Here is a 23,193-nt window from a genome sequence, read left to right as displayed (position 1 = left end):
TCACATTTTTTGCGTGCTTGTTCAACGGATTACAACAATACCTGCGATGTTCATTCTCATACCTCGACAAGTAAACTTTCTCGTGATAGCTACAAATAAAATCTATGGGATTTATTTTGCTTCTCAAAGAAATAAGCTCTTGGTTTAGTTTAGACAGTTCTTGGTAGCGTTTACTTTTATTAAATAGATAGCACTGTTCATTTAATGCTTTACCAATACAGCAAGTAGAAAGCTCAGGCATATTACTTATTATTAATTAGTTCTAAAATACAACAATTTATTTGGTTTTATTAGTACTTTTTAGATTGACATACTAGTAATATAGAATTAAATGAAACAATAACTAAACTTTTAAAAAGTAATAATTTTTTATGGAAAATTTACCTGACTTTTAGAGACTACCTTTTGGGGGTTATAAATAAGCGCCCATTAATTTTTTTGGTTTTTATTAATTAACAGTCTTTAATTGATGCGTATAAAAAATTTTATAAAAAAAAAAAAGTGCCATCTTAGGTAACAGATGCTTTGCATCACAGATCAATTTTACGAAAATCTCAATCTGACTCATTTTGGAGACCTATAACTTTTGAATGCAGCTCTTTAATCAACTGATTTTTTTAAAAATGTTTATCCACCACATGTAGATCAGCAGGCAATTTGATTTGTATTAACTTTGTAACTAGTTTTTAAGATTAAGGTCTTTAAAATCACAAAAAAACTTATTCTTAGAACAAAAAAATCAACTTTAGCCCGCCATTATGGAAAAAGTTAAGATGCCAAAAATAATATTTTTTTCTTTTTTCAAAGAATCCACAGCACACTTGCTATCTTATAATAATTGAAGTATAAAACTAACTTGTTCAAAAGTTATTGGCTGTTAAAAATGATGAAAAAACCCTTTTTTCTTGTAGAGTGAAATTTTATGCAAAATAGCCCACTACTTAAATAGCGTTTTCTCAAGAACCATATTAGATATTGATCTAAAATTTTCAAAACATGCTTTTAACATATATATGTACAAAATCAAAAAATTTCAATAAAATCTGAGATGGTCCATAAGGGACCTTTGCACCACTTGGCATGGAATGACCCATATATATATATATAATATATATAATATATATATATATACATATATATATATATATATATATATATATATATATATATATATATATATATATATATATATATATAATATATATAATATATATAATATATATATATATATATATGTATATATATATATATATATATATATATATATATATATATATATAATATATATATATATATATATATATATATATATATATATATATATATATATATATATATATATATATATATGTAAATTATGTTAGTGTATTTTACAAATAGAGTGCTCAATGTTCTTAAAGAACAGAGCAATAATTAATTAGTAAAAAAAACTTAACTAACTTTTATCTTCGACTTGAAGTTTCACCATTGCTGGATCATCAGGAAGAGTTACTAAATCTCAAAAAAAAAATTCAATTTATAGAAAAAAATATTTTACAGGAAGTTATAAATTATTATTAAAAATTTTTAATTACTAAATTTTTTTGTTAACGGGAAGTTACAGAAAGTAGTTATGAAATAATTTTCTTTGGAATGGGGATAGTTTAGTTTATTAGTATTAGTATATTAAATAAAAAATCTGAATTAATTTCTAAATGTAGGCACGAAAATAAATACCTCTTAAAAAATTATAAAAACGAATGACCAAACTAAACTATCCCCATTCCAAAGAAAATTATTTCATAATTACTTTCTGTAACTTCCCGTTAACAAAAAAATATAGTAATTAAAAATTTTTTATAATAATTTATAACTTCCTGTAAAATATTTTTTTATATAAATTTAATTTTTTTTTTTTTTTTTTTGAGATTTAGTAACTCTTCCTGATGATCCAGCAATGGTGAAACTTCAAGTCGAAGATAAAAGTTAGATAAGTGTTTTTTACTAATTATATATATATATATATATATATATATATATATATATATATATATATATATATATATATATATATATATATATATATATATATACAGAGCTTGTGATTAAGAAAATCGTCAAGGGTGTTAGATCGCGTTTGTAAAATTAGAATAAGTTTTCATCGAGCGTGATTATGTGTGCTCGAGATAACGTCGGTGAGCGCGTTCATGAAAATTGCTGAAGGCGATGCTCATAAAAAGCTTTTCATTTTTTATATCTTTTTTTATTTGTTACATAATTCTTTCATCAAAAAATGTTTGAATTAGTATCACACTCATGAAACTACTTCAACGAAATAGATTTTTATACTTCCAAACTTCTTGTATATTGTAAGATCGCTTTTTATTGATTTAGTATTGTAAGTAAAATTTAGTGACTTAGTTTTGCTTCGTTGTTTTGATATATGTATTTTAAAATGTTAAGCTGTAAACTTATTTAACGGTTAATGGTTTTTATATTTCTTGATATTTTTTATTCAAATTAATTATTTAATTTTTTTTAGATAGCTATGTATCTATATTATAGCTATATTCTATCAACTTTCCATTTAATAAATGTTGACATCATTACTTTGTTTCCTTTTCAAATGTCCTTGATTGCGAACATTCTAAACAACAGAATCGTTTTAAATTTGAATTAAAATAAAAAATAGTTAATAAAAAACCTGTGATATGAACAAAAACTAATTTTAAAAATTACTCTATTAATAATATTTATTTTTATTATAAACAATTTGTGGAATATTACAAACAATAAATCAAATAAATCTTACTTGATACTTTCACAAGATTAAAAATACTCTGCAGTTTCAATTTTCTTATAATGCTTTTTTAATGTTCTATTCTTATTTTATTTGCGCATTTTTGTATTCACATTGTGTTTCCACGTGCACATTCTATTATTGAAATTAGTGACTATTAACGATTTCAAACTGCTCATTCATTACGTTAGTGCAAAAGAGAACAACGTAGTGCTTTTTATATTTTATATCAGTGCTTTGATAATAGAATATCTTTAATAAAAAATCTTTGTTAAATATTTTATGAAAATAAAAAAATAATCCCGAACTATTGGACGAGCGTTATTTTATACGCTCGTTATAAGCTGAACGAGCGTTGTTTATCGCACCTAGAACATTTGAAAACACCGTTTACAGACGCGTTTTATGAGCGAAGCGCGATCGCGCTCACTTCATCACAAGCCCTATATATATATATATATATATATATATATATATATATATATATATATATATATATATATATATATATATATATATATGTATATATATTTATATATAGATCTATAGTTTGTTGGCTTTGGGAAGAGCGGAAGGAAAAAAGTGATTCTTACGCCAACATATACGTCACTTTTAATTACTTTTAACTTTCGTCCAACATTTCCGTGTTGGACGAAAGTAAAAACCATTAATTTAATTACAAATTAATCGTTTTTTAAAAAAACCACAAAAACGCAAATTTAATTGACCAGAATGTTCTAAAAACATTGTGAATGTTTTTAACAATATAAACAATGTTTTTATTTTTATTTTTTTTAATAAAATGTTTTTATTTTTATTTTTTTAAATAAAATATTTTTATTTTTATTTTTTTAACTGTAAATCATGCGCAGAGTGTTAGTACATCGACTATCTTATAGCCTGACTCGCAAGGGAGTGCTGCTACATCGACTGACAAATAGCCTGACTAGCAAGGGAGTGCTGCTACATCGACTGACAAATAGCCTGACTCGCAAGGGAGTGCTGCTACATTGACTGACAAATAGCCTGACCCGCAAGAGAGTGCTGCTACATCGACTGAGGGTTTGGTTGGGGCAGGCAGTCTATCATTATTAAAAAAAAAAATTTCCGGTCTTGCATTTTAATTTTTACTTTTTGTCAACAAAATATGGAAAAAACTTTCGGACAACATCTAAGGGTTCTATATATATATATATATAAATATATATAATATGTGGTAAAAATATTTTTGTTTTGCTTATTGTTCTTCTGTTTTTTTAAAAAAAGCAAAGAACAAAAAGCAATTTTACTGGAAAACTGTCTGAGAAAATATGTAATCATTTATTTTCATGCAAGTCTAAATGCTAAGTATGCAAGATTTTTTGATCTATAAAAAAATACAATAATAACTAAGTGTGTGTGTGTGTCTGTGTGTGTGTCTATATATATATATATATATATATATATATATATATATATATATATATATATATATATATATATATATATATATATATTTACACGGCTTGAAATAGGCGTTGGACATTGTTTGGCACTTGTCTGGTAAAAAATGACATCTATCAGTCATTTTATCTGACCCATATGTGCATTTATTTTATAATCATTTTAGTTCCAAAACTATATAATAACTTTGTTATTGTATATAAACTTCATTTTTTGAACTTTATATTTTTTTTAAACAAAACAAAAATTGAAGCTGAACACACAGCTACGTTAATAAAATACGTCATTTTTTTTGAGTTCATTTTTTATTCATTTTTTTAAAAACGCCAAACCATTTTTTGAACTAAGTAGTCCGGATTTTATCAGTTATGTTAAAATGTTGTAATTAGTTATTAATTTAAGTTTTTAAATCAGGCTTGGTCGGGAAGTGGGTGCGATCGTACTTTATTCCTGACCACGCAAACGTACTCTATTCCTGACCATACAAATTTTATTTAGATGTAACAACTTGGCCACGGCTTTTTATATGTTTTGAGAACATTTAAATTTATGTATGTCCAAAACTATTTGACACGCTAAAACAATTAAATTTTTAAATGATATTTAATATTAGCTAAGCGCTTTTAAAGTAAGCGATGATTTACTTTTATTGATCGTTTATAAAAAGAAAATTATAAATTTTATTTTTTAAATTATATAAAGTTAAGTAAGTTTTATTAAAAATTGTAATAAATAATTATACAAACAATAATATAAATTAGTTTTTTATTCTTTAAATATAAGTTTTTTTAAAATGTTTCTGCGATCGATTTCTAAAAAAAGACTTTCAACAGCAACTTCATTTTCAATAAATTTAAAAAATAGTAATCATAAAGTTTATAAAATTAATAATCAAATAAACATACAGGAACTCACAGGTGAATGAACATAAACATACATATATACAAAGTGAATTATGAGCGGATGAACACCGCACCAGTGATTTAAACAAAACACAAACACACATTTATATAAAGTGACTTACGGGTGAAACAGCACCGCGCCAGCGGTCCATATAGAACAAAAACATACAAATATAATAAAAAGCCTACTCTCTAAACACACCAATAAAGCCTACTCTCAAAACACACCATAAAAAGCCTACTCTCTAAACACACCAGCGGTATTGTGAAGCAATTCCGCTTCCTCTTCATAAATATCTTTTACCTTTTTAGTTTAACCATTTAAGTTTGCTTAATGATAATTTGATGCAATAAAAATATGCTTCTAGTTGGCAAAAGATAAAATAAAATCATAATTTATTTAGAATGTAATATGTTTTTTTATATATTAATTTATAATATAAATTATAGTAAATTACACCGATAGGCTTGAATAAAATATAAAGTTATTAAATGTATACATAGTGTGCAGTTTGGAAACTGGTCATTATAAACTGCTTTCAGGGTCTGACTCGTTGCGGAGTTTTTTTAAACATTATAAAGACACTGCTAAAAGAAAGATCGTTATAATATTTTTAAAGTAACGCAACGATTTAATTATTTCTTTTCTTTGTCTTACTTAAGAATAATTGTTTTAAGTACTTTAAGCTTATATTATATATGGCAAACTATGCAAAGCATGAAACAGTTATAAAAATATTTTTACTTTTTTATTTATTATATAATTTAACTACAGTTAGTTTTTTTTAGAATCTTGTTGAAATAAAACATAAATACTTAAATAAATAATTATATTATACGCTTTATAAATTGGAGAATGTTGGTTTCTTTACTAAATGATCATTAATAGCAAGTTGTTACTTTTTATAAAAGTGTCTCTTAATTTTATAAAAAAAAGTTATAAAAGAGAGAAGTTTAGAAATAATTTATTTTAAATATATATTGTTTTGTTTTAGTTAAGTTTTTTTCTTCTTTAAGAATTCATTTCTTTTTTTAGTTAACTTTTTTTAGAAGTTGTCTCCCGTTTTTTGTGCTTTTTGAAATGTTCTCAAAGCATCTAAGAAGCCGTGGCCATGTTGTCGCAACTAAATATATGTGTGGTCAGATATAGAGTGCAATCCAACTCGCTTCCTGATCAAGCCTGATGTAACTACATCTAGTAATTTTTCTCGAAGTCCAATCTGGAAGAATTTTCTCTAGATGAAAGATTTCTCTAGATAGACATCTGAAAAAATTTCTATATGTAACTACATCTGGTTAAAATTCGTTTTTAGTTTATTCATCTTAAAAATAACTTTATCTTAAAATCTACAGATGTAGTTGCACAGTTGTTATTTCATTTTGATAATTTAAAAGATGTAATCACATCTGTAAAATTCATTTAATTTTTGCACAGATAAAATTTCAGATGTTGTTGGACTGATGTTATTATACCTCATTATATTTACAGATGTTGGACAGATGTTATTAGACATGGCAAAAACTGATGTTGTTACCCTGACCCCTTTGATATTCTTTCAGATTTTTTGTTCAGTAGTTCTGGGGTACCTATGTATAAAATTATTTAAAGTTTTTCATGGAGGCAAAGTAAGGTTCTTTTTTTTTTGATGTTATTGTAAGCGAGAACTTTTTTAATTATTACTATGTTGGGTGTTACTTTAAAGTTTTCTTTTATTTGCTATGTGTATTTGGAAAGGTTGGTTGAATTTTTCAGTTTTATATTTGTGAAAGAGTGTTTGTGGTTAGCCCATCATTTCTTCCATTTGCCTTATGATAACCCAATATATACTTTTTCTGGAATGTTAGGGGGTGACACTGTACATTTATAAATAACATTTGAGGTTCTAAACTTTTTTTTATTGGGCAGTTTTATTTGTTTTTGCAATTGTATTATGGGTGCTTATCTAAATTTTTAGATATAATTTTTTTTGGGGCTTTTTACTATTTTTCAATATTTTTGGTGCAGCTATAACTCATTTTAATTTTATTTTGATTGAATAACTTATTTAGGGGATGGGGTATTGGAAAATGTTTGTCAATTAATTTTAGGAAGATATATCCAACATTGGTAGATATGCGTTTACTGTATTATACATATTATATTTCTTTTTTTTTTCGGTTTGTCGTTTTTTTAGGGTTATATCTTAAATTAAAATCAGTGAAGCCGTTTCTTCTTAATTCTTCTTTGTATTCTGTTACATATAGGATAAAAGTGTTTTCATTTGAAGAGTTTAGTGATAATCTGTCACTAATGGACATTGGGATATGTTTAAGGATTTAAGGAGGGTGGTTGGAATCAGTGTGGGTGTATCAAAGCTTTCCATTTCGTTATTTAAAAGGTTGGAACAGATTTTTTTCTAGGCTGTAAGATACATCTAAAAAGTTAACTGCAAGTAGGTTTGTTTGTATTACTATTTTAGAACCAATTGTTTTATAAACTTTAATGATATTTTTTCATAAACAATCAATTTGTGAGCCAGTTTTTTTGCTGATTACCGTCAGATGGTCTTCATGGTATAATCCATTTTCATCTTTTTTTCATCATTCGTTTATTATTGTGGATAGCAAGTTTAGTATATAATGGCCCACTACTTCACAAACTTCTGCACCATCATCACCAAAAAAACAGTCCATTGTGATTATAAAATAAATTTATAATTATTATGTGTTAAAATTCTTTTAAATTTTTCCAATTTTTCTTTTATAATTTCAATTACAAAATTATTTGAATAATATAATTTAAGAAGGCTAAAATTCTTTTGTTAAATAGATTTCTTTTTAAAAAAATCCTTAAAAAAACTTGTGTAATTGTAGAAAATGTTTAATCTAGATATTGCTTTAATTTAAATGAAAATTTAAAAAAAAGGTATTCTGTTTTTTATTGGTAAAAGCATGTTTTTTTGGTAAAAGCTTATTATGTGTCAACAACATCTGAGATATAAATAGAAACATTTGTATGGCTAACTTTTGCGAGTCTTTGAGTATATTAAGTAAATTAATTAGTTGATTAACTTAACTGTAATTAAAAGAATTCTTGGGCTTCGTATTTAGAATTTAAGATAACAATAATGTCATCCACAAATCATTTATAAAATATTGGTATACAAAATCCAACAATTGGCTAAGATTGGCGCTAAAGGAGGACGTATTGCAACACCATCTGTTTTATCATAATATTTTCAGTCAAATAGAAAATGAGAACCAGAGGTTGAAATCTAAAGAAATATTTTTAGTTGAGTGTAAAAAAACTGTGTTAAGCAAATTTTATTTTCAAAGAATAAATCAGTTGCTATACTAATGGCTTCCTTATGTGGAATGTTTGCAAATAAACTTTCAAAACCTTATAATTAATTTAATTAAATTAATAAACTTTTTATTATACTATTAATTATTTTATTTTAGTTTTAAGTGTATTTTGTTTTGATTTTAGTTATTCTATGTTTGACATAAAGTTTTTTGTAAATATTTTTAAAGGTTGATTATGTATATTTTTTTTCTGTTAATATTTCTCTGTAAAATCTTTTTTAATATCTATTCCAGATTTTTTATTGTAAATTTAAATCTTTTTAAAAATGTTATAATTGTGTTGCCATTTTTAAAATAAGATTTCTGCTGTTATAACTGATTTAAGAAATCTTCTATGTTAATCATTTAAAAGTCAAGACAAATTATGATAAATTTTCATTTTACTAAAAGCTTTTTAAGTATTTTAAATTGTTATAATTCAAATTTTTGTAGTTAACTCTTTTAACAATTTTTGCATTTAATAATAAATCTGTATTGAATTATTTAAAAATCAAAAGAGAGACTTACTTGAACCCATTATCGGTTCTCACATAAAGAATTTCAAATATATAAACTTTTTTTGTTGAGAATTTATTGTAGATTACTTACTGTTATATTTTATTGTACTTAATTTACTCAATGAATATCGTGTTCGATAAGTATGGTTACTCGATGAATATGGTGCTAATTTTCTCATGTTAATACAGAAAGCTGTTACAAGAAAAATCTAACAGATAAAGTTAAAACATATTTGACATACCAAGCCCCATGACTCCTTTTATGGGTCTTCTTTTACTAGTACAAATATACAGAGGCGTGGTGGCCCCAGAGGCTAAGCAGGATTCCCGCATGGGCTTTTCACTTTTTCATCTAAATATGGGCCTTTTGGAAAATTTTAATTGTTTCTACATTTTAAAGAAATTCCACAATCATTTAAAATATTCATGTAAGCACAAATTAAATTTTATTAATCACTTGATTTAAAGTCTTTGACTTTGAGCGCAATTATATTAGTATTTTGCATAATAATAACATTGCTCTGAAAACAAAGTAGATGTTTTGAGGCTTATTACGATATTTTTTTCCTGAGAAAATAATGAACCCATAAACGGTTTTTAACGATCATAATGTTGACAAATAAGTTTAAGAAAGTCCGCAGACCCAACAATAATAATAGGTATTATTATTGTTGGACTTAAATTAACTTAATTTAAAATTTTTCCCCAAAATATTTTTCTTTAATAAATTAAAACTGAATACAATTACTATATAGTAATTGTATTGCTTTTTAATTTATTTAAGAAAAATGTTTTGGTGTTAAATTTTAAACGTTTTATATAAATAAAATTCGAACTCATATTTTGCATTTTTGTAACGTTTCGAAACAGATATAAACTTTTTCAATAATAAAAAAAGTTTTTTTTCTTTATACAGTTTATATTATTGTATGTAAATAAAGAAATCACTCCCTAATATCCTGTCCTCAGACAGATTAAAAAAAGGATAATGAAATGCTAAATGAAACTACATTTAAAAAAATTTTATGTTTAAACTATGTCAACAACGGCACCATTTTAAGAGCGGCATTATTACTGTTGTGAGTTGACGCAAAAATGTTAAAAAAAGTTAAAACACCGAATTAAACAAAAGCATAAACTAAAATGAATTTTCTCATAAAATAAAAAGAATTTCTTATTTTTCAAGATTTTTAATAATTATTTTAGAAAATTTTTTTTACATAATTTAAAAAAATTTATATTATTGTACAATAAGATATATATCATTATATAGTAATAGAAAAATTAAAATCTTTGTTTTTTAAATTTGTGTTAGGCTATGTTCTTTAAACAATAAAAAACTAATCGTATTTGCTTGCGGTAAATACGATTAGTTTTTTAATAAAATTTTGAAGTATTACAAACAATAATAATAATTTTATATATATATATATATATATATATATATATATATATATATTTATATATATATATTTTTCTTTTCGTATGGGCCTTTACATCAAGCATATATGGTAAAATCCTGCATATATAGGCCTTTTAATAAAAATCCCGCACGGGCTTTTTAGAGCCACCACGCCCCTGCAAATATATATATATATATATATATATATATATGTGTGTGTGTGTGTGTATATATATATATATACTATATATATATATATATATATATATATATATATATATATATATATATATATATATATATATATATATATGTATATATATGTGTATATATATATAAAATATAACAAACAAAATGTTTGAGTTAACTGAAGAAATCTGCTGAACAGGGAGTTTTCTGAATTACCTGAGGTTGATATAACCAGAGAATTTTAATAGTAATCAGTTAGTCAAAATAAAGGGACCAAATAAAACAGTTTGAGAAAACAAGAGTTAACTGGTGTTTGAATTACTAGGAGTTAACTGTATTACTGTTGGCAGTGTAACATAAAAATAAACTGGTTAAGTAAAGCAAATTAAATTAATATTTTGTATAAAAATATGAAATTTGTTCGTTTGATTTTTTGCATAATTTGAATTTGAAATGATGTTTTTAGCAAATGTAATTTTTTAGCTTAAATTGTTTAACTGAGTTTAACTAGTTATGATTGAGCATAAAATTTTATATTGCTTTTTGTGCATAAAATAAAGCAAATATCAACAAAAATATATTATTTTGTTGATATTTGCTTTCTTTATTTTATGCACAAAAAGCCATATAGTTTTTATTATTTTTTTTTTTTATTCACCTCCTCAAGGCCAAGAAGGTCACTACAGATGAGGAGGCTACTTAATAGTGGTTATAACCCTCTCTCAACTTTATAACTCCAAAACACTAACCTTGACAAACAAGGCCGCTGCGCGGAGAAACAAGTTGATAGATAGTTGAGTATCCCTTTTAGGTCTTCTTTTTCCGGTAAAATACTACATAAAACTTTATTAGAATTAAACTTATATTATTTTATGTATTCATTTATCTTTATGTATCCTTTCAAAATTTTAAATATATTTTTATATATTCTATCAAAATTTTATATTTTTCTTTATATATCCTTCAAAATTTTAAATTTATATTTATATATTCTATCAAAATTTTATATTTATCTTCATAAGTCCTTTCAAAATTTTATATTTAGCTTATTTACTTTTTTGTCTTTTACTTTCAGCTTTATGTAAATTTTAAAAATTTAAAAAAAGTTTTAAATTTTTAAAACTTTATTTAAAATTTTTTTTAAAATAAAGTTTAAAATAAAGATAAAATTCATAAAATAATAAAATAAAAATTTAGGAATTTTTATTTAGCAAAACAATTGTGTCATGGAAAACATTTCGTGAACATTTACAAGAAGTTCATCCGATATCTTCAAATATAGAAGCAATTGCCTTAAAAACTACAATTGATTTTGTTGTCAATGAGCATGTTTCAATATTCGAATTTGATGTGTTTACTCGTCTTTTTGCCCCGTGGTTTAGTATAATTCAAAACTGGAATTTATTAGCTGTTACTCATCCTGGATATTTAGCATTTCTAACATACGATGAAGTTAAAGAGTCTCTTTCAAAGTTCATGCAAAAGCCTGGCAGGTAAATGAGTTCTATAATGTTTTTTTGTTATTTTTTTATTTATTTATATTTATTTATAATGTTTAAAGTTTTATTATTACTTTATTATGCTTTAAATAAAATAATTTTTATTTATTTAAAAAAAAACTTGTCAAAAATTTATTTTTATTTAAAGCTATATTTTTCGATTATCATGTACACGTTTGGGGCAATGGGCTATTGGTTATGTCACTGCTGATGGCGCAATTTTGCAAACTATTCCACAACACAAAACTTTAATGCAAGCTTTAGTTGATGGTGCACGTGATGGGTTGTATGTATCTTTTTAGTTATCAATATATCTTTTGATTTGATCATATAATATTTATAAAATGAAAATTAGCCATTTTTTAAAACGGACCTTAATTTTACCACATCTGCATGTATAGATAAGTACTTAAGAGCCATTGTCTGAGAAATGTAGGCAAAATAAGCAAATTTTGGAAGTGATGTCTTCAAATTGTACTCATTTTTAGATATTTTGTAAAATACAATGAAAATGGGCCACTGGTAATTTTTTTTTCAAAAATTTTCATTAATTACGGAGATATTGGGTCCCAAAATTTGGCCCGTTTTTAGAAAATTTTGCGCATGGAGTGCAATTGCTACTTTGAGGAGTAGTTTAAGCAACATGAGTATGACAGAAACATTTCTTTTTAATTTTTTTACTAATCTGGGTAGGTTTCTACAGTAAAAGTAAAAATTCAACATGATTACATTTTCAGTTGTCTAGAAATCGTGGTCCGAAACCACAACATTTGAAATTTTACCCTAACTTTGAGCTCTAATATCTCTTAAGGCCAATACTTGCACGTAGTTTTTTTAGGTGTTTTTGAAAGACACTATGACATACATTGATTTTTTGAAACAAAAACCATGTGCATGCAAGGACCTGGGAAGGAGTAACCTGCCAAAAATCACTTTTTGCGTTCAACGCGCTTTGATAGATTACCCATAACAACTGTGACCTTAGGTCCACCATAAACAGTTTAAGTTATTTATTTTCCTTAAATATGCATCTTCCAATATATGAAAAAAAATCCATGTGCTCTGGTGATAAAAAGCCTACAGAAGTCCTAGAAGTAGCCTTATTTTGCCAATTTTTTAACTAAAAAAATACCCTAGCAACGGTATAGATATACTTAGCAACGGCTACTTTACAGCCACATCAATTAGTGCTGCTATTAAAAATTTTAATATAATACTTTTTTATAAAGAAACTGTACAAGAGAACTCGAAAAAAATACATATAGCACTTAAAATAAAAACAAATAAAAACTATATATAAATAAATACAATGTTCTATCTAATATAATATATTATATCAGGTGGAACATTGTATATATATATATATATATATATATATATATATATATATATATATATATATATATATATATATATATATATATATAGATATATATATAGATATATTTATATATATATATATATATATAAATATATATATATATAAATATATATATATATATATATATATATATTTGTGTTTATTTTATATATTAAACAGAACATTTTATTTATTTCATTTTTAGATGGAACGAGATAATACTGCGGGGACAAAATGACTGCCGACTTAGTGTGACATTTTTGTTAATGACTACTTGGTACATACCATGGTTTACTTGAATTACATAACATAAATTTTTTTCAGCAGTTTTCAGTAGAAGAATTAAAATTTGTTAGTAAAAACTGCATTATTTTAATATTAGTCAATAAATAATTATCAATAAACAAAATATGTCAGAGAGCAAGAATAAAGTCAGTCCTTTTGAGAAATGCATATATTTTAATAAAGAGAAGACTTCTTGTGGTCCCTTTAAGCGTTGGAACAAAGATGGAATCTTTCAAGTTAATGAACTAACTTCTGACATAACTAATCATTTACATGCTTTAAAGGTATGAATAATATTAGAGTATTATTTGCTTTTTTATTAAAAGAAACAGGATTTCTTTCTCCATAGGTGGAAAATCTAACGTTACTGTTTTATAGCTTCTACCGACAAACCAGTGGAATGAAAAAACCTTGATTGAAAGCCGACTACAAGCTTATCTTTCACGCTATGACTCATTATGTGCGTACCATCGTTTTTCTTTTGGTATTGGCTGGAAGCAGCCAAACAGTTGTCAACACCCAAGACATGAATTTCAAATCGGTAAAAAAGCACCAAAAATTAGATCCATCCCTTTGAACACCCTTGCTGCTTATAATGAAAAGAATTTATCACTTCCTGTTGGAGCCGTATTTTGCTTCAGCCACCTAAAAAGTGTTTCTACAGGTAACAATATTGACATGTTAGAACCAGCTCCAACACCAATAAAGTCTTGCTTTCCTGCTGATGACATATATGTTCCAGATATAACAATCATTTCAGATGAAACTATCAAAGAATCAAAAAAAGCATCTAGCTCTTTGTGTGAAGCATTTAGAGCAAGTCCACTGTCCTTTCAGATAAAGCAAAAGCGAATAGAAGACTTAACCCCAGGAACCAAACAGAAAGTTAAGAAGAAATTTGAAAAATTTAAAATGCAGCTTGAGAAGATATTTGCTGAAGCAATTGCACCAGGTCAATCAGAGGTACTAATTTCTCAAGTGTTACACAATGAGGATGAAGATGGTTCAACACGATTGGTTCCAGAAGACCTTCTTGTACCAGTTAAGATGTTTCAAGAAAGCGATTCTGTAGGACAAATTTTTTTGCTTTCAGTTATTAACCATAAAAAGTACACTAAAGAAGCATTAATGAAAATCTTTAATTGCAAAAAACATCAAATTGAAAAAGCACGCAAGTTGCAAAAACAAAACAGAGAATTTTCCATACCAAAAAAGGAAAAGGTAAACATATGCCGAATGCCACAGGAAAAAATAGAACATTTTTTAGAATTTATGTATTGTCGAGGTTTGCTGCAAGATGTAGCTTATGGTGTAAATAAAATAAAGTTTGACAATGGAGAGGAAAAAAAAGTGGCTAATGCCATTTTAATGATGAAGTTTAGCCATACAATCACATTTTATAAAAAAGTTTGCCAAGAAACTAATTATCTCCCTATGTCAGATACTTCTTTATGGAGAATTCTTCGTGGAATAAAACCTTCTCAAAGGAAAGCTTTGGCTGGTCTTGATGATGTCACGGCAGCTGGCATGGATAGGTTTCAAACTTTGATTGCTATTTCTGAAAAGTGGAAGTATAAAAATATTACTAAGTTCCTTGAAAAGGGTAAAAGGTATTTGAAGAGTAATTATCCTTTCAAGTGTAGTGAAAGTTCCACTTTGCATAGTCACTCTAGGATTATTTCGGAAAGAAAGGAATGACTCTACATGTTGATGTCTTCTTCTTCCATGAAAATGGTCAAATGAAAAAAAAAGTCTATTTCACTGCTGTCTATAGATGTCAGCAAAGCCTTGTTGATGTACTCTGTTTAGTTGATGTTGTTTTAACCAAAGTTCGAAATGATTTTCCTTGTTTAAAAAACCTTTATGCTAAGTCAGATAATGCATCATCTTATCATGGCAACTTCTACTTAGAAGGTCTTTACAAAGTTTGCAAAGCAAAACAATTCTTTCTTAAAAGGTATGATTACAATGAGCCGTCACGTGGAAAAGATCAATGTGACAGAGAGTCAGCAGGAGCGAAATGTGTCATAAGGAGTTTTATTGATGCTGGAAACAATATGTTGACTGCAGAAGATATTTATGAGGCTCTTCATTATGGCAATGGAATTCAAAATGCTGATGTCGCTGTAATTACAATAGACTCCAAAGCTTCTACTTTATCAGGAACAAATCTGATTCCCAGCATTAATAGCTATCATTCTTTTCAGTTTTTCTCTGATCACATGATAATGTGGAGATACTTCCGAATTGGAAAAGGTAAAAAGTGGAACTATACTAATGTGACATTCCATTCTTCAGTTCAAATTGTTAAGCCCTATAGTTCAACTTGCAAAAGTTATACTGCGCCATCAGTTTCCAAAAAAAAAACGTGTTGGTAGAAGTGTTAACACTCTTAAGTTTTGTACACAAATTGGTTGTGCTGAATCATTTTATGATACTGAATTATTAGCAGAGCATATACTTTCAGAAAACCACACTTCTCAATCTGTGGCAAAATCTATGGTAGACAGAGCAAGACTTTCCTATGTCAACAAAATGAACCTAAATTCGAACCTTAATTCTTCTGATCACCTGCTATTATCCCATTCTATCATTAAACAAGGGATTGAAAACTTCACAAGCATCACTGGATGGGCATTACCAAAAAGAAAAGTATTTAGATATTCTTCTAAGCAAAAAACATTGCTAATGCAGATGTTTATGGCTGGAGAAGAATGTGGGAAGAAAATGAGTCCAGAGCAAGTTCACCAACAGCTGAGGACAATGTTAAAGCCATGTGAATATGTGACAACTCAACAAATTCGATCATTATTCTGTAGGCAAGTAAATTAACTTGTATATTTACAAATACCCAAAGTATGTATGCTAAAAAATGTGACTTTTTTCTTTTCTTGGGACTTGAGATAAATATTTAGCAATTTCCTTTATCCTTCAAGTGTAATTTTTTAGATGGAGTAAGCATATTCTTGTTTTAAGCTTATACTGTTTATGGTGGACCTAAGGCCACAGTTGTTATGGGTAATCTATCAAAGCGCGTTGAACGCAAAAAGTGATTTTTGGCAGGTTACTCCTTCCCAGGTCCTTGCATGCACATGGTTTTTGTTTCAAAAAATCAATGTATGTCTTAGTGTCTTTCAAAAACACCTAAAAAAACTACGTGCAAGTATTGGCCTTAAGAGATATTAGAGCTCAAAGTTAGGGTAAAATTTCAAATGTTGTGGTTTCAGACCACGATTTCTAGACAACTGAAAATATAATCATGTTGAATTTTTACTTTTACTGTAGAAACCTACCCAGATTAGTAAAAAATTAAAAAGAAATGTTTCTGTCATACTCATGTTGCTAAAACTACTCCTCAAAGTAGTAATTGCACTCCATGCGCAAAATTTTCTAAAAACGGGCGAAATTTTGGGACCCAATATCTCCATAATTAATGAAAATTTTTGAAAAAAAAGTACCAGTGGCCCATTTTCATTGTATTTTACAAAATATCTAAAAATGAGTACAATTTGAAGACATCACTTCCAGACTTTGCCTAGATTTCTTAGACAATGGCTCTTAAGTATATAACACTTTTAAGTAGGACTATGTTTTTATTGAACCAGATTCTGAATTACATTAAATTTTTTTTGTGATTAGCTCACAATTGGTAGAAATGTAACTTTTTTTTTTATTATTTCGTTTTATTTTTCGCTGTTGAAATAAATTACAGATAATTTTTACATGGTAAATATCAATAAATAAAATAATTGTAGTTTTTATTTTTATTTTTATTTTTTATAAAAATGTTTTGCGTTATTCGAGTATAATATTAATTAGTTCATTAAAGTTTAATTTAAAACTCATTAATTCAAGTTTAATTTAAAACCTATATCAGCCTACCATACCCTTGTTCTTATTTTTTAAATAAAAATAGTTAATAAGTAGAATTGATGTAACATTGAAAAGGTGGAATTAATAAGGTTAAGTTTTAATAAATCCAATTAAGGTGTAATGAATAATGTTGAATTTTAATGAATACAATTAGGGTGTAATGAATAAGGCAAAGTTTTAATGAATGCAATTAAGATGTAATGAATAGATTTTTTTGGGTTGATAATTTATAGTTTTGTGTAATCTTAAAAATTGTTATAAATTATCTTGTGTAATTTAATAAATTATAAACTTGTGCAACTTGATAATTTATAACTTTTTAGAACCTTATAAATTTTATCCTTGTGTAAATAAATAGTTTATAAGCTTGTGTAACTATATATTACAACCTTTTGTAAATCAAATATAGTAGCAATAAATTAGGGGTGCACCGCTGCAAGCGGCATTGGCATTCCAATTATTTTGTCAATGCGTCAGCATCAGTCTTGGTAACCATCAGCTGATGCCAATTGTTTTAAAAAATCAGTTTTTTTTTTGTGTTTCTATATCCTATGCAAAAGTATAATTATTCCCTAAGTTATAGCCTAAGTTATTATATATACATATCTGCAACCATGGCACCTTTAAATATTTTTTGAACTTTTTTTTTATCAGGAGCTACCTTCGTTTAGTGTCTTTTTATTATATAGGAAAGCAATAATATGACTTATGTATCCAACCTTACAAAGAGATTAAAATCAAAAAATATAAATTTTGATTTTAAACCTTACAAAGGTTTAAAATCAAAAAATATAAATGTAATGTAAAATGAAAAAACAACTTTCTGTCCTATGTTCCTCTTTTTGTTTGATTCAAAATTTACAAATTGCTTTGAACGTTTATTTTTATCTATATAAAAAAAGTCTGCTAGACTATTTTGATATATATATATATATATATACATATATATATATATATATAAATATATACATATATATATATATATATATATATATATATATATATATATATATATATATATATATATATATATATATATATATATATATATATATATATATATATATATATATATATATAAAATCTAGGAATTAAACTTAGAAATAAAAATAAAAAATAAATCAACAATAAGCAAAGCAACTAAGCATTAAGCAAATTATAGCAAATAAACAAGCATTAAAATTGACAGTTAACATTATATTTGAAAAAAAATCCTAATTTACCTATTAGTAACAAAAAAAGAGTACAAAATTGAATTTATGGCCTGTACCAATCAGCATCAGCTGAAAGTAGGCATCAGTGCACCTCTACAATAAATTTAAAATTTTTGTTTGTTTTAATTTTTTTTTATGTATACATTTTCAATTTATTTTTATATTTACAATTTAAAAATTAAAATGTTTTTTTTTCTAGCTATTTGTATCCAAATGGCAATGACACTAATCCTGATCTGCAACCTTTTTTGGTTGAAGCAGCCGAACAACATATTCAAGTAACAGAAGAGCAATATGAAATTTATGTTGAGATGGGTTCAACTTTTCAACTTTGCAAGATTTGTGCTGAAAATGACAAGGATACCAAAATTGAACCTTGTGGACATCTAGTCTGCCACCTGTGCCTCCAACACTGGCAGGAAGGAGGGCAAGGTTTTAAAAAAATATATTTTAGTAACAGTTAATTAGAAATGTTTAATTGTTGTTTAATTCAAATTCAATTTTTTAGGTTGCCCTTTTTGTCGTTCTGATATCAAAGGAATAGAAAGTGTTGTTATTGATGCTTATGCCCCTCGATTCAAACAGCAACAAACAATGTTAGAACAACATTCACTTCCAAAACACACAAATCAAACAAGCTTCAAACCAGTGAATGAGACAGACCAAAACCAAAATGATAAAAAATTTATCAATGATTGTGACAATAAAACTAATGAGACGGTAAGTAGTAATTTAATTATGTCCAATTTTAATTTAGCAGTACCTTAAAAGACAGTAAGATGCCTAGATCCATGCATTAAACAAAGATGTGTCATCTCAGCAATCAATCCGCTCTTAGTAAACCAAAAATAAAATTGTAGGTTTTTTTGTTATTATCATTTTTGTTGACATTCAACAAACAAAACAAATATTTATCCTTGGGTTTAAATAATTTTTATATAAAATTAAATACAAAAAAAAGTTAATTTTTTTTTTTGTTTTAATTAATTTTTTATTTGTATTCTACAAACTTTTTTTATAGTACTTTTAATATTGTAGATTACTAATTTTTTATTTGTCATCTACCATATTATTGTAATATACTATATTATCCTAATTTTTTAGATTTTAAATAAAAATTAATAATAATATTCTTATTGTTGTTAATCCAAAAGTTTTCTATTCAAAAAATATATAATTAAAAAACGTGGCAAAGGTGTTTAGCATAACAAAGTTTTCTTTCTTTAACTAGGATTTTCAACCCCCACCACTACCACTTCGAATTGCCCAGCCAAAATTCATGTTTAATTAGTTCGCTTTATTTATTGCATAACTTGTTATTTTAAGCGCCTTTGTTGTACCATGTTTTTTTCTGCTTTTTAATTGTTTGTTTAATAAACAGGGTACAACCACTCATCGTCAGGCTACCAGTTCTGCTACATCTCAATCGTCATTGTTTTCACACACCAATAAAAACGATGTGTTAAAAAACCACAGTGTAGTTGGAGCTCATACCACTGATAAAGTGTTATTTTTGGGATCCTTAAAAAACTCTTCAAATTCTTCTACTAACAATCCTCCAGTGATATTGAGTCCACCTCCTGTTCCAGATAGAGCTCCTACATTCGAAAAAATATGGTCTAAGGCTGCAACGCCTAAGGGTAGTCCTCGTTGTTCCCCGCATCATTCACCCAATATGTCACCTAATATCACTCCTCCTTGCTCTCCTAAGTCTAAAAAAAAAAATTTGTTAGATTCAGCTGCTGATGCCTACCCTAGAAAGCCTAAACCGTATGATGGAAATTTATCATCAGTAAAAAATCCGCATTCGCTTGAAACTGAAATTCCACCAGTTCCATTGAGAAAAAAAGAACTACTTTCTCAGCCTGATACGATTCCTCCAAAATCAACAAATCGTCATTCTTTCGCAGAGAATGATAAAACCAAGTGGAATGAATCTAATTCAAAACAAACTTCGCCTCTTAGACGAGCTAAATCAGACGATGCTCTTGATCGCTCAACTGACTTTGATAATGTGGAACCAATACCAGCATCTAGTTATGATCCAAAATTAAATATTAAACAGTATGACTCTATTTTTAACCCAGATCCTTTTCTTTTTCCAAAGTCAAATTCTTTTGTGACATCTAATAAACCTTTGCATTCGTCGTTAGAATCACGTCAAGATGAAGAGCATGTTATTTCCGAATCCCTAACGTTAAACTCCAGTAAAGAATCTTTAGACGTTTCTCAATTACGAACTTTAGAACCAGCATCTAGAATGCATGATAAAAAACATCAAAGAAGCATTAGCGATGGCGAAGCCTCGTCAAAAAAGTTATCGTTTCAAAAAAGTGAAGGGGAAACGTCACTAAGAAAGTTCTCAGAAAATCCTTTTCACGAGAATACTTCAAAAGTAGTACAAAAGGATCCCTCTTTAACAATTTATGGGTGTTCTAGTGATGATTTCTTAGACGCTTTAAATGAGTCTATAAAATCAAAAGAAACTTCTACTTCGCTTAACGATGTTTCTCATTTTAGCAATACATTAAATGAAGTGGATAAAGGAGATAAAGAGATTTTAGAAGATAATGACCTTCATAATCAAAAAGCAATACCGTCGAATGTCTCAATTTTAAGTGCTTCAACTTTGAATTCTGGTGCTAATGAACAATCTTCTTGTTTCTCTCAAATAAAAAAAATTCCAACCACCGATACTACTGATTTAAATTCAGATACTTCCACAGCAACTAGATGTAATAAATTACTACCGCCTGTTCCTCCTCACCGTAAAGAGAACGTTGGTGAAGAATTTCATAGTTCTGCTGACAAAGAGTTCCTAACTAATACTCACAGCACAGAGGATAACTTCCAATCTCTAATTTTACAAGGTTACTCACCAAAAGCAATTAAAAAAGCTTTAATGATATCAGACAATAATTATAAAATTGCGAGGAATATTTTAAAAGAATTTGCTCCCGTAAAAAAAAACTGATTTAGTTACGTTATTTAAAGAAATAGACGCTAAAATAATTGTAAATTTTCTCAATCAGTTCCATAATTTTTACTTAGATAACGAAACATTACCGGAAAACCTTGTGGCTGGTTGATTCCGCAAATTTGTAATTTTTTGTTAATTATGTGAATTTATATTTTTTATAGTTGTTCAAAATAATAATTCCAAAAAAATGGAAAAATGTAATGTGAATGTCTTTCTAAGGATCTTTTTATTTATTGAAGATTTATTTGATACTCGTTAAAATTTCTATAACAAATTAAATATTCTCTTCAGTATTTTTGTTTAATTTCTAGAGGTTTTGTAAATGAAAAATCTATTTAATTTTTTTATGTGTATATTTACGTCATCTAATCAAATTCGTAAATTTTGTTTTTTAACTTGTGTCTCACGCGTATATTTATAAATATCGAGTTAAACTCGTGTACCAAGATCGCTAATTTGATTTAGTTAAAAACTGTTAGACCTTGCAGTTAAAATCCCTATACAAATTATAGTTATTTTAGTCCTTTACAAGTATTCGTGGTCTTCCAAGCAACTTTTGACCTGTTGAATCTTCCCTCTTGCAATATTTACCATACTTGCTCTTTGTGAGATTTAAAATCGGTTTTTTTATCTTCTTTCGAGTTGATGGCTATTATTCGCTAAGACTAATAGTTACATGCTTGGCCTTGGCATTTACTTATGTATATACTTACATTTACACCTATTTTCGCGAAATCAGGTTTGAATACTCTGACTTTTTTTATGTGCTTTCGTAAAGCTCCTCTTTAGTTAAAGTGGTGCACTAAAAAAATTAGAAAAAATCGATTTTCTAAAAGTTGCAACGTTTTAAACAGTAACTATTGTAGAATCTCCAAATATATAGATCTTCATATGTGCAAACTTTTTAGACCTGAGAAAATATAAGTATTTTAGCAGGGTAGTTTTGCTTTCCCTAGCAACGGATAATTGAGGTTAGAAAACACGGATTGTTTACCATATCTTACAAATTCTTATCACAGGACTGGGAGCATCTTAATAACAAAAAAAAAGTAACGTCTGTATTTAATAAATTTGTGTTTTACCATTTTTTTGTAATATGTTCATATTACAAAAATGGCGTTCACAAGTTCCGGCCATTTATCATGTATGTAAACGATCTTATTGTAAATATTATATACTTATAGCTTCCTACGGATTATTTAAAGATATTAAAGACTTATTAAAATAGATTTTCTCAACAAACAAAACAATTTACGCGCTGATTTTTTAAAATAAGGATGAAAATAAATCAAAAGCGTTTCTCAAAATATATATAAACTAGATGTAATATATAAAAATTACATATTTTACAAATATAAACAAGGCTTCTAAATCGTCAGAAGCCTTTTGCAAAAGAGAGTGCGTAAAATAATATAAAAACGCCTT

General features: G+C 26.8%; 1 protein-coding gene across 3 annotated transcripts in view; it reads left to right on the top strand.

Annotated features, from left to right (window-relative positions):
* Positions 1–22,150, top strand: part of LOC100208241 (E3 ubiquitin-protein ligase CBL) — a 30,429-nt gene extending 8,279 nt beyond the window's left edge. For all 3 annotated transcript variants that reach the window (XM_065787518.1, XM_065787517.1, XM_065787516.1), the window contains exons 3-7: positions 11,769–12,050; positions 12,205–12,342; positions 18,988–19,220; positions 19,297–19,508; positions 20,170–22,150. In XM_065787518.1, coding sequence (XP_065643590.1) covers positions 11,769–12,050; positions 12,205–12,342; positions 18,988–19,220; positions 19,297–19,508; positions 20,170–21,762 — 2,458 coding nt within the window. In that variant the 3' untranslated portion in view covers positions 21,763–22,150. The remainder of the gene's footprint in view (positions 1–11,768; positions 12,051–12,204; positions 12,343–18,987; positions 19,221–19,296; positions 19,509–20,169) is intronic.
* Positions 22,151–23,193: the final 1,043 nt, after the last annotated feature.

Source organism: Hydra vulgaris, chromosome 01, assembly GCF_038396675.1.
Source record: "Hydra vulgaris chromosome 01, alternate assembly HydraT2T_AEP".
Taxonomy (NCBI): domain Eukaryota; kingdom Metazoa; phylum Cnidaria; class Hydrozoa; order Anthoathecata; family Hydridae; genus Hydra; species Hydra vulgaris.
The sequence above is the reverse complement of the archived record's forward strand: the minus strand, read 5'-3'. Positions and strand labels throughout refer to the sequence as shown.